At 42.9% G+C, this 14,666-nt stretch overlaps 1 protein-coding gene across 2 annotated transcripts in view; it reads left to right on the forward strand.

Moving 5' to 3' along the window:
• Nucleotides 1-14,666, forward strand: part of LRPAP1 (LDL receptor related protein associated protein 1) — a 109,506-nt gene that overhangs the window by 31,911 nt on the left and 62,929 nt on the right. For both annotated transcript variants that reach the window (XM_069632035.1, XM_069632034.1), the window contains exon 2: nt 14,293-14,437. In XM_069632035.1, the coding sequence (XP_069488136.1) occupies nt 14,293-14,437 (145 nt within the window). The remainder of the gene's footprint in view (nt 1-14,292; nt 14,438-14,666) is intronic.

Genomic DNA, 14,666 nt, shown 5'->3' on the forward strand with positions numbered 1-14,666 from the left:
CTATCAGGTCGATCACCATTCCCCGCGATTGTAGTTCTTGCAATGATGCTACAAAGCCAACTTTCTCCATGGCCACTGAGGATGTACTTTGTGACACCTGCACGACCACCGAACTCGCAATTTTCTTACTTTCCATGTCCTGAAAGTGGTAGGTGCAGTACTTGGCTAAAAATCCTGGGCTGTCGCACTGTCCATCACCGGCTAGCCTGAACCGTTTGCCCGCGAATGTACTATCAATAGACATTTTTTCCATTCTCCAAGCTTCGCTAATGGCTGGAAATAGATAATCGGTTTGGTATTTGTAGAACTGAGTTTTCGCAATGAAATGGATTCCCACAAACTGAAAGAAAGACTCTAACTTTTTTAAAACTTGAACCACTAAAAAGTGCAGTCGCTGCACAAAGTAGATTGCCTGCTGGCAGTTGCCCCAGCATGGGTTGTGCAGACCATGAGAAAGGATGATATTTTGTACAGGTGGCATGTATTTTAAGGTTAGTGCCTCGAATTGCACGAGTCACAATAATCAATGGCTCCCCACATACTTCCCCACCAACCGAATGCCCACATTTCATCCGAATAATAATATCAATCAAACAACTATCGAATACAATGAATTTGGCCTCTTTCCTTATACTGTCACTCTGCATCCCAGCTGGTTTGGCCTGTAACGTTGAGGACATGTCACTCACATGAAAGGTAGAATCTCTGATATCGTCTTCCGCTATGTTCAGTGATATTGATGGTGTTTCATTGTCGTCCACTTCATTCTCTTCCATTGCAACATCTGTTCCTTCTCCGGTGATGGGTGAATAAAACAATTTCTTCAACTTTCTCGCGGTCTTAGTTTTTGCGGGTGTGGATTCTGTGAATTGATCTCCGACTGCATCCGAACTACCAGGAGGACATTCACTATCAATGGCTGGATGTGGTATAGCTCCGTTGTCAATCACTTCATATTCTTCCCATTGGCACGATGCATCTCCAGTCTCAAGTCCCTGCCAAAAGGTTTGACAAGCAACATCTCTCGTTCGCTTCACTGTCTGTGTAGATCTAGTTCGTTCACCCACTCGCAACTAGAGGACAGATTGGAAAAGGGATGTTCAGTTTAAACACAATTTACAGTATTGAACTATTAACAGTGAAAAACAACATAATATAGTGACCAGGACACTAACCTTCTTTTGCTTTCTTTTCTTTGAAACTTTCTTGCCTCGAACTTCAACATCGGGACGATGTTGCTCCGACTCGTGTGTGCATGTCTCCACTTCCTCTTGCGCTGCAACGACTATATTTTCATGATAAGCACATCCATCACGCACTGACGCTCCATCGACTCCCTGAAACATAGAACTTTCATTAGTATGTATAATAATATTGAAAACACAAAATGTACTTGGGGACCAATACCCACGTACATCTCAATAGCAAAACACGAATGAACACTTTGTGTAGAACATTCAAACGACAATTATTCACGCATTGTTGATCTAGTTAGATGGAACTGTCAAGATCCATACCTCGGGCTCCTCATAGACTTCCATTGATGATATTATTGAAGATGATGCTTCAGTAACTCCCTGAAACACAGTAATTGCATTAGTATGGTTTTCTATTTTGTTAAAAAGAACATACACTTTGTGCAGGCGTCAACGGCTCATCTAAATAGACCTGCACAAATGATCAGTTGTCTAAAATAAATAATGGATATCTAAATATGATTCGATTTGCTCGATCGTTGGAAGTGTCACCACCCAGATATCTGCATCAACTACTAGGGGTGATGTTCTTGTAGAAGAAGCTCCGTCATCTCCCTGAAACATAGTACTTGCGTTAATAAAGAAGGAAGTATAGCGGATGTAATCACGTCATATGATTTCGCTTGATCGAACTGTCAGTATCCATACCTCGAAATGCATAAGAACATCAAGGGACGATGTAACTGCGGTGCACACTTCTGCAAGCTGTTGCGCCGACCCGTAACTGCATGCTCCCCCTTCTTCTTGGACTAATGCTCCATCGACTCCCTGAAACATAGGACTTTCATTAGTAATGAACACAATATTGAAAAAAGAAGACACATAGGAGGGCGACGACAGAAGGACATATCAATGGCTAAAAACGAAAGAAACATTGTGTGTAACAATCACGCTACAAGAATGCAAGATCTGATGATCTCCATCGATGGAACTGTCCGGAAACGTACCTCGAGCATCTGAGTGACATCAACGGTTGTCGTCAATACGTTGGACTCCTCAGCATCTCCCTGAAAGACAGTACTTGCATTATTTTGGATAACAATAATTATAACTGAAAACAAAGACTAGAGGACGAGTACAAGGGTGTACCATTAGGTAAAATAATCACACGATAAATTAAAACTATTGATTTACATGCCTAAAACAAGTCAGTGGCAGAATAGCTAAGTAAGATTACCCGATAGGCGCTTGAAGTGGCTGATGACTGCAATAACGACACGGATGGAGAATCTTCCGCCTTCATATTGAGTGGATACATAAATGGGGAAATTATTGTTAGCTAATGCTACACACTACCGCAAGGCCGAGAGATAAATACGTAAACTTGACTCACCAGTGGAGGGATGTGGACGAATAGAGTGGGAATAGCGGTTGAGAGCAATTTTCGCCTCGCTCGCGGTGTGTTCTTCTTTATTAGCAATGATGTGGAGTACATGTCTGAGCTAAAGTGCCTGCTGCAGATGCGGTATCGATCACCCCTCTTGTCCGCAAAGACTTCTAGGACTCTACTTTCAAGCTCAGACGGTGGATATCCGCAATATCGGACCCATTCTCTTATCTGATCTATTGTCTTAGGGAAAACATGCATTATAGTACCTTCAGATTTATTATGGGTCTTCGAAGGGCAACCGCCAATGGAACAGGCAGGCATTGTGGAAAGTTCTGAAAAGTAAAGATCAACAATTCTCTATGAATACCAATGTGTTAAAAAATTAAATGACACATAAAAGGTTCAATGCAAGGTTCGTTTTGGTTCTTGGAACTATACACGTTATTCACATGCGGATAAGTATTTGAATAACTTTAAAAAAAATAGAAAGATAATTTGACTAAACTCAGAACATGTGACTAGTTCCTTGCATGTACTGTCTTGAACGAAAAGAAATTGGACGCAAAATGATTATGGTACATGGCCTTACCTTGACGAACAAACAGTTAGATGCAGGGATCAGAGTAGTTTCTTGTCGTAGAACAGGGAGCAGTTCACAGGTTGCAAACTGACGAGTTTCCTCGAAGTGGTCACGGAAGTTCACAGAGACGAAGAGCAGATAACCAGCACCTTCGCGGGTTGACTAGCAAAGCGCAAAGAAGTTCTCATTAGAATATGAAGTGGGTTATAAACAATTCGAAACAGGGGTGTGTTTGTGAATGAATGACGTGTATATGTCGTGGCATTATGCGGTTTGCAGGGGGCCGTCCAGCGTGAGGGGGGGATGCTTGGCAGGAGACACGGGGTCTGGAGGTAGACATGGGAACAACAACCCATGCTCTATAGACCACTTTGAAGTGTACATGGTCTTTGGCACCTCTTGGCCTTTATCGCTCCCTGACAGCTCCACTTGCCAGCACAAGTACCCCGGTGCGAACTGCCTTTGATAGGGCGGGGGGGTGGATTGGGGCGGTGGTCGTGCAGACAAGACTCGTTTGCCGCAGGGCCTCACCAAGGAGAGGCCATCTAACTGCATGTAAGAGGCTACCTGCAGGATCTAGTACATGGAAGGCAGGGGTGTGAGTTTATAAATACCTCACCCTCCCAGGAGAATATATGGGTGCAGTTCACCCTGGAGACCCTGGATGCCTAGGCAGTTAGTCAGCAGCAGGCTGGCCTGTGATGGCAAGGCGGCACGGGCCAGAGGGGGTTATCTCTGTACCCGGTGCCCAAAAGGATGATTTATTATGATCAACCATATGGATTATTTACCTATAACCCATTGCATATGGGTTCAACGGTTATGTGGATTGAAGGTGGGCGGCCAGCGTGAGGGAGGATGCTGGCCGGAGACATGTGGTGTGACAAGACAAGGCACAGGAAGACTATTCAATGGAGACACACTAGATTCATTTAAAAAATCAAAACAACCATTGTTAAAATATATGTTGGGTTTTATTTTAGATCTTAATTTCAATTGAACATAAATAATAAGCATTACACATTGTAAAGTTCCGGTTGCAGCACATCCAGGGAAAATCCGCGGTTTTGTCCACTGTCGCTGGGGAAATGTTGTCTAATGGCAAGTACCGCACAGGCAGGTATTACTCTCCGAACGCGGTGTCCGAGCCTCCCGTGAAGCCACCAAGTGAAGCAACGATAGGCCACCAGCCTGTACCACCTGTGAAAATGAAAGATGCAAACTGTATTAAAATGACAAAACTTTCTTATCACTGTCGATTCAGGTAAAAAATGTCATTCTGCTTTGAAAAAAATTCTATCTAGAAAATGCACAATATGGAACCAATTTACATGCATTCGAATGATATGTAGATGTAATTTTATATGTGGGAGACGACCATGAAATAGTAGTGGCATCACTGACATCACAACCAGAGTATACTTACTCGTTACTCGGATTACGCGGACGAACAGTGCAGCGAAGTTCGTGCATAAGCACCATCATCATCCTCAACACGGTCCGTGAGAGGCAGGCTTCCCTGAACTCTGGCAGCTCAGTGATGCATTGCGGACTTGGCTCGCCTTCCGAAATGTAGGCCAAGCACCCGGAATTTTCACGGCAGCAGCAGTTCTCCTCCTCAGTTGGCATTAGCTTGCACCGATTGCACATGCACCAGGTGAAGACGCCGTCCATGCGACATGGTCCAGGCTCTTCATCCGTTGACTGGTCCTCCCAACTGCCGTCCGAATCCCCATCGTTTTCGCGTGCTTGCCTTTCCAGTAGTTCTTCCTCGGTGTACTCGGGCTCGTACATATACGGCATTATTGTAGCCATTGTGTGTTAAAGAAAGTAAAATAATTTACAGAGATGGTACAGGTGTTCACAAGGCCTAGAAGCGGCGAAGGTAGCTGACCAGAGCACAGAAACGAGTCACAGAATACTCAAAGTAACACAGAGAGAGTAATGGAATCGAAAATCTGCTGCTGTGTGTTGTGAAACGGTGTGTTTATACTTATAGAGGAAAGAGGCGTCCTGCCATTTGCATGGCGACACTTCATTAGCTGAGGCGCAGCGATTGTTGACACGAAACGTGCTTTGGCGTTGGGAAATGGGCAGTACGCGTCTGCTGAAGTCAGGCTCAGGGGCGGGGGATTTGATTTAGTGCCGCAAAAGCAGGTGAGCCAGGGCGATGGGGGGAAATGATAGGATTATCAGAAAATGGCGGCTGATTTCGAGTGCGTTAATGGACGAAAAGTCGGGTAAGGTCCATAGGAAAGTTTTCTACGATCTACCGATTTATGCTTAAAAACACATGGCCGAACCGTAGGGACAATAAAAAAAAAGTCCCGGAACTATCCTTTAAACATCGAGGCAGAAAAGTTCTCCCCCTTGCATGATGTTGGTTTTAACTTTCGTATCGCCTCCATAACCTCCTCCGATAACCCTTTAAAGGTAAATAATGGAGCTTCTGGAGCGATAGTGTTACTGGAGGAAGGAGTTACTTTTCAACTGATAAGCAATGTGCTGTTGATGGTTTTGAGTTTTCTGGATAAAGCCATTTGTTATCAATGGTCATCGAGGATTTAATTGTAGTCCCCTTTAATTCCTGTAAAATACTGAACAGTTCTTTAGGATGAGATGTTGCTAGTTCCATTCTGACAATCAGTTTGGACTCAACTTTTTTTTATTTTTTGCTTTATTTTTTGCTTTAAGAACCTGGCTGCAAGTTTATAAGCTGCATGATTGGTATCTGAGGGAGTTTTTTCACCAGATACGTTCAGCCTTGGCAAGTCTAGCACTCAATACTTTTGGTGTGTAGCATGAATTTAATGCAATGGACTTCTTTTGTTTCCTAGACTTTAGCGGTGCTAGTACAGCCCACCAGATAAGGTGCGTATGGGGCCTTTTTACGCACAGAAATCTTGTCACTACGTCCCTTTTAGCTATTCCTTGTGTACCACTTACACAGGTTATTTATGGCAGCACCCACATAAATCATTGACCACACTGATGACAGCCTGGCTAGCAGCAGCTTGCAAGTCCACTCTTAAAGTAATCAACATATTTCCTTGAAAAAAGCAACTGGGATTAGTCCTGCTCTGTTTAATTTTTTTAACATTCTCCTCTGTTTTATCTAGATAATACTTTCTGAGTAATGTAAAAGGGAATTTGTGTTTTGTTCACTTTGTTAAACTGCCTGCATTTTGTAGGTTGCAGTGTTATGAAAGCATCTTGAATCATGAACATGCTTTTCACTTTGCTTTAGGACACAGGTAGTATTGTGTAAAATGAAAATGTTCTTAAACATTCTTAAACAAGGGCTGCATTTCTGCTTAATTGCCTTTTTAATAGCGGCAGCGCAGTTGCAGCAACATGGACATTTCATACTTTGTACAAAAGCACACCAATTGCATAGCCAGGTATGTGGTCTGAACTTTAACTCTGACCACTCACCGCAAGCGGGTATAATGGATACAGGTAGATGCAGTGCTGTATATATTTTTAGTGGCACAGATTGTTCCTGTACCTCTCAACAGGATTGCTATATATATTCAGTCAAAGTAGCCTAATTTGTCAACAGAGCTGCTATACCGTACCCATGTCACCGCACAATGCCAAGTATTCACAGCCGGGCTGATTACATCATGCCTGCATTTCTTAACAGGACTGCTGTTTTTGGACCGTACCTGAATTTCCTAACAGAGCTGCTGTTAAGAAAACACGAACATGTGTTTGCATTTTCTGCAGCGAGCTAAAGCACTGAGCAAGAACAGTGTTTGAGCTCTTCCCACCAACATGGGGAAGTGTGAGGAGATGGCATTTCTGTCATATACTTCAATCTCTTCTACTCTGTCTAGTGCTTTTCAAAACTTCTGCTTCTCCCAGTTCTGATTCCTGAGTCCCACTGCCAAACATCTAGCACATTTCAAAGCCTCATTATGAATCTCCTGACTAAAGTAGGATAGTCCAAACAGGCTTAGAGCTTTTGACAAGCAATTTATGACAGGCAAGCCTCACATGGAACTGCCAGTGCCCTAACCCTATGTGCCTTCAGTGTCAACAGCCTGTTGGAAAGGCAGCTCAGTGGGTCATTAACCATGCTGCAAAGCATATTGTGTAACCTGCTAGTTCAAATCATGTTAATAGGTGAGTTAATGATACTGCATCAGAGATATGCATTTAAGATGCAGGTAACATTCATTTGTAACATAGTTGACTTAACTTTCGACTTCTCAAAAAGGACAACTCATCATGGCTGCTATACCTGTTATTGCTCAGGAGACAACTCTTCAGGGCTGCTATGCCTTGTAATGGTTCAGAACACACACCGCATCAGGGCTGCTATACCTGTGATGGCTCAGCACACACAGCTCTTCAGGGCTGCTATACTTGTAATGGCTCAGAATATACACCTCATCGAGGCTGCTATACCTCTCTCTCATATGGGCTCTTGTACTAAGCATCTGCATTTGCATTCAAGCAAGTGCTACATCTGGTCAGACAAACCTCTAACTCTATTCATTCCCAGTCTAATGTCCAAAAGAAGGCATGTACACATCTAAGAAAGAGCACCCAATGGTAAAGCTGCACTCAAATTTTTAAACAGAAAAGACATTTTCAGCATTTTGAATATTGATTGGTGCCCTGTTAAAAGACAAACGGGAAAGGAAGAGCCACTCTGAACCTAAAGTAATACAGAAGAACAAAGGTGTGGCGGAGGCGGGGTGAAGGGAAAGGGAACATACTAAACAATCCAAAACAGGAATTCGAGCAACAGGAAGACTGAGCTACATGATAGGGCATCAAAGAAAGTGAGAAGGAAAACAGTTAATAGGACAAACGCACAATAGGAGGGGGGATGGAAGCAGAGCAAAAGAGACATGTGGAGACAGTAAAATAAAACACAGAACAATAGCAGGTGGGTAGAGATGGAAATAGAAAGGTAAGACTAGAGAAGGGCAGGCGGATAACATAAGAGATATTGCAAGAAAGATAATCAAAAGGAGTAGCAACCACAACCGAGAAAATGAAATAAACCGATATAGCCAGAGTAATGACATGAGAGAGGAAGAGGACTTATATCAACCGATATAGGCGGGAACAAGCAACAATAGAATGCAGAGATGGGAGATCCAGAGTGAAAAACAGACCGTAAAATGTGGCATCGCAACACTTGGGCAGAGCGTCAGAAAGTGAGAGACGGGGAAACAGTAGCACAGCGAAGGAGAGATGGAGCAAAAACATGGCGTGACTGTCAAGCAGGTAGTGCCAGACAGCAACAGAAGGCCCAAGAGGCAGAGAAGTGCTGCTGGTACTTGATTTGTGAATCACCCGATGTAACTAGCTGGCGTCTGTAGTAACTCGAGTTTCTGCCCAAGTATCATGGGGATGAAGCTGGGTAGTATGCATCTACAAGGTTCTTGTGTGGGGAAAATGGCTTCTACAGGTGCAATACATCATTTAGAACCACTTTGAAATACAGCTGTTTTGTCACTTATGTTTTCGAACAAAGTTTTAATTTTACGCACAAATTGCATAGTTGTCAGACACTGTTTACTCTCTTGCGAAGGAGGAAAAACATTTTTCCTCTCTTGAAATTGGATTTACTCTCTAATTCTAAAAATTGGGAGTAAAAAGCTCACTAATAAAATCCTATCTGGAGCACTGTGCAAGTGTATCAAGGGCATGATGTGTTGCAGTTCTAAAAAGATGGATGAACTTTTCTAGAGGAATATCATCCTTCAGTGAAGGTAAGAGTGGAGTAACTGTGGCCTCAAACACTTCAATCGTTACTTTTCTAAAATTCTAAGTCAGAGAATACTGTTTATCCGATTGGGACCTAGCTATTCATGCACATTTAAATGTACCTGTTTAGTTCTTTGGAACTGGCATTAATAGGTTCCTCATGTGGTACTACATGTACTAATGGTCAAAACGCATCCATGGAGCTGTGTGAGTGAAAGCAGGGGCACAAGGTTCTATGTGTCTTGTTTCCTATTTTTTGTTGTTGTTGGGAGTATATTTAGTTGTTGATACACCCATTAACTATAGGGCTGCTCCCACTACTGAATGCAGTGAATCCCAATCTCTATCTCCCAGCGCCCAGTTCCCTGATCTACCAAAATTGGGAATGCTTAGAAATTGGGTAAACGCAGGCGTCTTCTTCTCACTTAGAATTAAGAGACCGTGATTAGAAACAGAGCTGCACCACGTTACCCTCTGTGCTGCTTCATATGCACCACTCAGGATCTGTTACTCATTTTACCTTCGTTTCTTTGTTTTCTGTAGCACTGCAGTTGCTGCCTCGATGCTGTTTCAGACGACTTTCAAAACATCCATAGATGTGAATAAAAAAAATGCAGTCACCAATAGGGCAGAAAATCACTACTAGAAATGGGTTGCATGTTGGATTCCAAAGCTTTGTGCTGTTCGGTTCGCAGGATAATGGGATTAGTTGTATGTGGGAGTAGTTGGTAGAGAGGGCAAGAAGGATAATGTGGTGTTGCCAGTCCTTCAGTCCTTCACTGGACAGTATCTGTGGTAGGAGGCTAGCTGTGTTGGTTTACTCTTTCACTGCAAATCAGCTTCCTTCAGTTGTAGAACTGAGTAGTTTCCTAGTCTGGAGGGGATTCCATTGGTTTATGGAGAATTAGATTGAGGAATTCCGTAGTTTGGGTTCCTGGACTATAATCGTGGTCTTGTGTTTTTACCATGTTAAACTTAATTGGCCTATAGTGCAGTATTTATTGAAATGGAGGGATTAGGGGCCAGATTGTTTAACATTTGTACCAGTGTTAACTATTGAGCAAAGGCTTTGATGATACAAAATGGAGCAAACCAGCATTGTCACAATCCAGATTATCTAAAAATGGCTGCACTGAAGCAAAAACGAACTGGTTTTTGTGTTAGGTTGCATAACCTAAAACTAAGTGGTTTACTAAATATTGTTTCATGCTACGCAGCAAACCTCGCATATAAGATGTCCTGCTTCAATTTTCACTGATTGGTCATAAAACCTTTTTGATCCATTCTGTTATATCTAAGCAGCAACGTTTTAGCTTAATTTATTTGCTTCACTTACACAGAGGCACATCTTTGATAATCTGGCCCATGGATTTATACTAATATAGGGCCTGTTTCTGCAATTATGATGACCAGGACCATTGCTACCTCATTGATTAGGGTTCCCCACAGTTATCGACTTGGGTCTTGCATTTTGATGATCAATGTTAACATGGTTCTTCTAAGGTTAATGGGTAGACTACCCTAATTGTATCGTTTGGCTACAGCAATCGGGAGCTTTGTTTTTGGCAGCATTGAAACTTGGCTGGTTTAACTGCATTGAAGCGGGTGATGCATTTGCTGTCTCATGAGGAGTCAGTTGAGGTGTTTGGTAATGGGAGAGGAGTACAATTTACACAATGCAATATGGTGAATTAGAGCTTAACTACCCCTCTAGCAATGACTGAGTCCTTGTATGCCCAACTGGTTGGACCACGTCCATGAAGGTAACGTGCCTAGTTTATTTGACAGTGATTGGTAGTCTGTAGCTCCAGCAATCACTGAGCAAGACACTAATTGGACTATACAGAATTTACTAAGCAGGGAGTCAAAGGTGCTGACAGGCTACACCGTGAATTTGCTTCCACTTTTGGCCAATAATTAGCTCTCCACCTTCATGGAGATATTATTGAAGTTGTTTACATACATCTGAGTGACTTGATCATACTGAAACCTATTTAACAGAAAACTTAAATGTGTAGTACTACAGACTATTATTATACACCAATTTAAAGATTCCCAGTTAATTTCTTTTATGCTCTCTTACTGTTTTCTGTATTTCTACCTTAGGCTCAGTCTGGGGTTGTGGCTGTTAGAAACTCTATGCGCAGCTGAAGGTGTTTTCAATACTCTACTGGGTGACCTCCAGTCCTGATCATTGAAAGTTGCCAGCTTAGATGTAGGATACAACTTTCTGTTGATTTGGAAGCGTATGCACCTGAATCGCGAGTGTTTTGGCTGCAGTTCATCAAGGCTAAGTTGGTTGGCATAGTTGTGAAGTAACACATTTGCATGCATCCGGAATGACTATCTGCGCCTTTTGAAAATTGGCAGAGGAACCACTCGGGGTTGCCATGCCACCTGCTGTATTATAGAGCCACTGGAATGTAAACCATGGAATTACTTTACTGATCCGTGTATTTGAGTGGCAGGGGTCGATCATGCTCCCTCACTCTGTCGTTACCTGTTGTGACGTTACCTGTTGGAGACAATTGAACAATATGGCTTCATTCTGATTCTCCCCATTAATTGATCTAAATCCATACATCATCTGTTAACTGGCTCAGAGTCCTGGACTAGCTGATTAGTCACTGAGACTTCGTACGGAATCCCTTCATTATCTGAGTGTCCTGATCAAATTACATTTTATGTAGTGGCATGTTAACGTGGGGGATATGCTGAGTAGTCTAATAAAAAATGCGTTCTTATACCTGGGTATGCTTCTCAGGTTAAAGGTTTTCAAAGTTATGCCTATGGTCCTTAAACAGTGTTTTTCTTTAAGGCACTGGATGCTTTGTTGGTTTTAATTATTGTGGGGCGACTACCCCTCACAAGTTATTTCGACTTTTGGAGTTGGTGTTCCTAAATTCAGGATGTGTTCTCAAACCGCACAGCTGCAAGGTGGGAGAGCGATGCCTCTGCCATGCCCAGGAGTACGGCCTGCGATATGGTGCATCTTGCACTTAGTTTATTAATGAAGGCACGCTCCTGCATGTTCACTCCAGGAAAAAAATACAACCCGCTGGGGGTGGAGGGGAAATGGCCCAAATCACTGCTTGCAAGGATAAAGTATTTATTTCTGCAAAATACAAATGCATCAGCAAAGAACTCTTCTGTCGCCAAACGTTCTGCCAAATTGGGCATGAGCAGCAAGTTAAACCTGCCGTCATCGCTGTCGTCTTCATATACAGTAAAAGACCATGAGGCTGGTTGGAGTGACCCTATACATAGGTTGCCCCCTCCATAGGGGATACTAGGTGCTGCTGGGATTGTCATCCGCGATAAAACATGCCTAAAAGCAATTACTTATTTCACAAACTATGCTACTCTATCACCTGGCAGACACAGAGGTGGACCCAGGGTTAGAGCTAAGGTCCTACCATCTTGCATACTCCCTGCCAGATGCGCCAGCAGCCTCCAAGGTTCTCCATCCTCGCTTTTGAGCTATGTCATCTGTCCCTGACACCTTGCAGCACAAATCACGTGACCTGATTTGTGAAGGCAAGATAGCCTTGCTTTCTGATCGATCGGGGGTCTTGCAGCTTTATGGCCGGTGGTGTGGTTCTGGTTGGCGCCGTGGTAAGTGGGAGTCTTGGGATCAAAGCATTGGAGACTTGTAACGTTTGGGGTGTTGCCGCTGAGGGATCATACTATCTGTATTGTGGAATGGTAACTGCCAGAATGTACTCTGCCCCTCCTCGTGGCCTTGCAGAGCACATCCTCTCCGGGGTGCAAAGGCCTACAGCCTCTGAGACAATGGCATGCTAACTCGCTGAAGCTTGCTCCTGATCATGGTCGGGGTTAATGTCTGTATGCCAATCAAATCTCTTGCTAATTTGTTTGATGCCTTTCGCCGTGCTTTACCCTACTCATTTATTTAAATTTTTATAATACCCTAATAGCATACCAGAGTATGTTGCTCTGCGTGGTCTCGGTTCTAAACCAGCGTGTTGCCCCTGTGCTAGCCTCCGTTCCCTAACAAAGTCTACAAATAACCAAGATGGCGTCTATATTCGCCTCTAATATAGCTCCTAGTGCTTGCAGTACGCATACACTCATTCTCCCCCCGGCATCCTCCTTTCCTCTGCTCCCTGGATGTGTGGTTTACAGTTTTTCTCATTCGGAATCACTTGGAGGGGTGGGTGACCCTCTCATTCCCAACATGATCATATGGTCTGAGGGATCTACTGCTGCGACCCTTTCCTATAAATGTTCTAGCCACAGTATTTTCAAAGGTCTGCTGAGCTCTGCTGAAAGGCTGCCTTGGATTAGACGGGTACTTCAGTAGGCGGCCTGCACACAGATGGAAAAGTCGTGTAATTTCTGGGAAATGGTGCATGCGCAGGTGTCCATTTCTGTCGTATGCTGCCACTCTTGCCATGATCCGTAGGATTTGGCATGATTTTTTTTTTCCCATGCCTTTCCAACTGAATTTAAAATGGTGGCTCTGATAAAATCTTTAGCTGCTGGTGGGGTAAGAAATAAGTAGGTTATATGGATTATAAGGTACACATCTGGCAGTGCCATTTTAAAGCTATTTGAATGGCAATATATTGTGGAGGGGGGGCACATTTTCGTGTACCCAGGTGACCATCAATTTATTTTTTTGAGACGCGTGTTTAAGGCTCCTCCGTGTGGTATCTAGACTTTCCATCGAAAATCTATTCATCTAAGTCATTTCCACCGGATTTTATTTATTGAAAATACTTTCCATCGAAATGCATGTTCATTGACTAAAATTTAGGTAGATTTTTTTATTTAAGAATTGGGGTTAGTGTTAGTGTAAGGGTTAGGGCAACGGTTGGATTTAGGGTTAGTGTAAGGGGTAGGGCAGGTGTTAGAATTGGGGTTAGAGTTGGGTTGGGGGGGTTGGGGGTACCACCCCCCCCAAAAAAAAAAGACTTATATGAAGCTAGCCAATTCCGAAATACTCTGAAGATTTCAGCACTGGACAGCTCCGTGTCCATGTAACGTTTTCATCTGAAAAATAATAAATGCATCATCTTTTACATACATATCCATTGAAACTTGTCCATTCCTATATTCGATGGACACATACCTTTACATGTTAAAGATAGCATTTTGATGGATTTACATTCGATGCATTTCCATCCATGGAAAGACCTTAAACCCTCCAAGTAAGTACCAAGGCAGCTAAACACGTTTCTAGTGCCGGTGCTCTGACTGGGGGAGTTCTAGCCAATGTAAAGAAATGAAGGACTCGAGTTAAAACCAATGCATTGCAAAACAAAAGGGCACAACATTTTTCTTGTACTTTTTTAAAATAGTTGTATAATTTGCTTATTCGTAGTAAACCTTCAATGGCAACTGGCCCTTCTTACTCATTTTTCAATGTCTTCTAGCTTCATCTATCAGCTGTGAAAGTGGCAGAGTTGCACAGCGACTTAAGAATACAAGAAAAGGATGAGCTGAACTGGAAGAAACTTAAGGCGGAAGGACTGGACGAGGATGGAGAGAAAGAAGCAAAGCTTAGACGCAATTTGCATGGTAAAGGAACATTTAAGACCGATGTGGCATATTCATTAATTACATTGGTTCGGGAAATAAAGACCCATCAATTGGTTTAGTTGTGGTACATGTGTAAGTCCCCCATTTAATTATTTTTGCGCGGTTCGCTTAAATAGCCATAAAGCCAAAGTACTGCCTCTCGCTTTATCTATATGTGCTGTATGACTTTATCTGAATTGTTAATGTCACATTTGCACACGTTTTCTGT

Source organism: Ambystoma mexicanum, chromosome 6q (genome assembly GCF_040938575.1).
Source record: "Ambystoma mexicanum isolate Mex_15411 chromosome 6q, UKY_AmexF1_1, whole genome shotgun sequence".
Lineage (NCBI taxonomy): Eukaryota > Metazoa > Chordata > Amphibia > Caudata > Ambystomatidae > Ambystoma > Ambystoma mexicanum.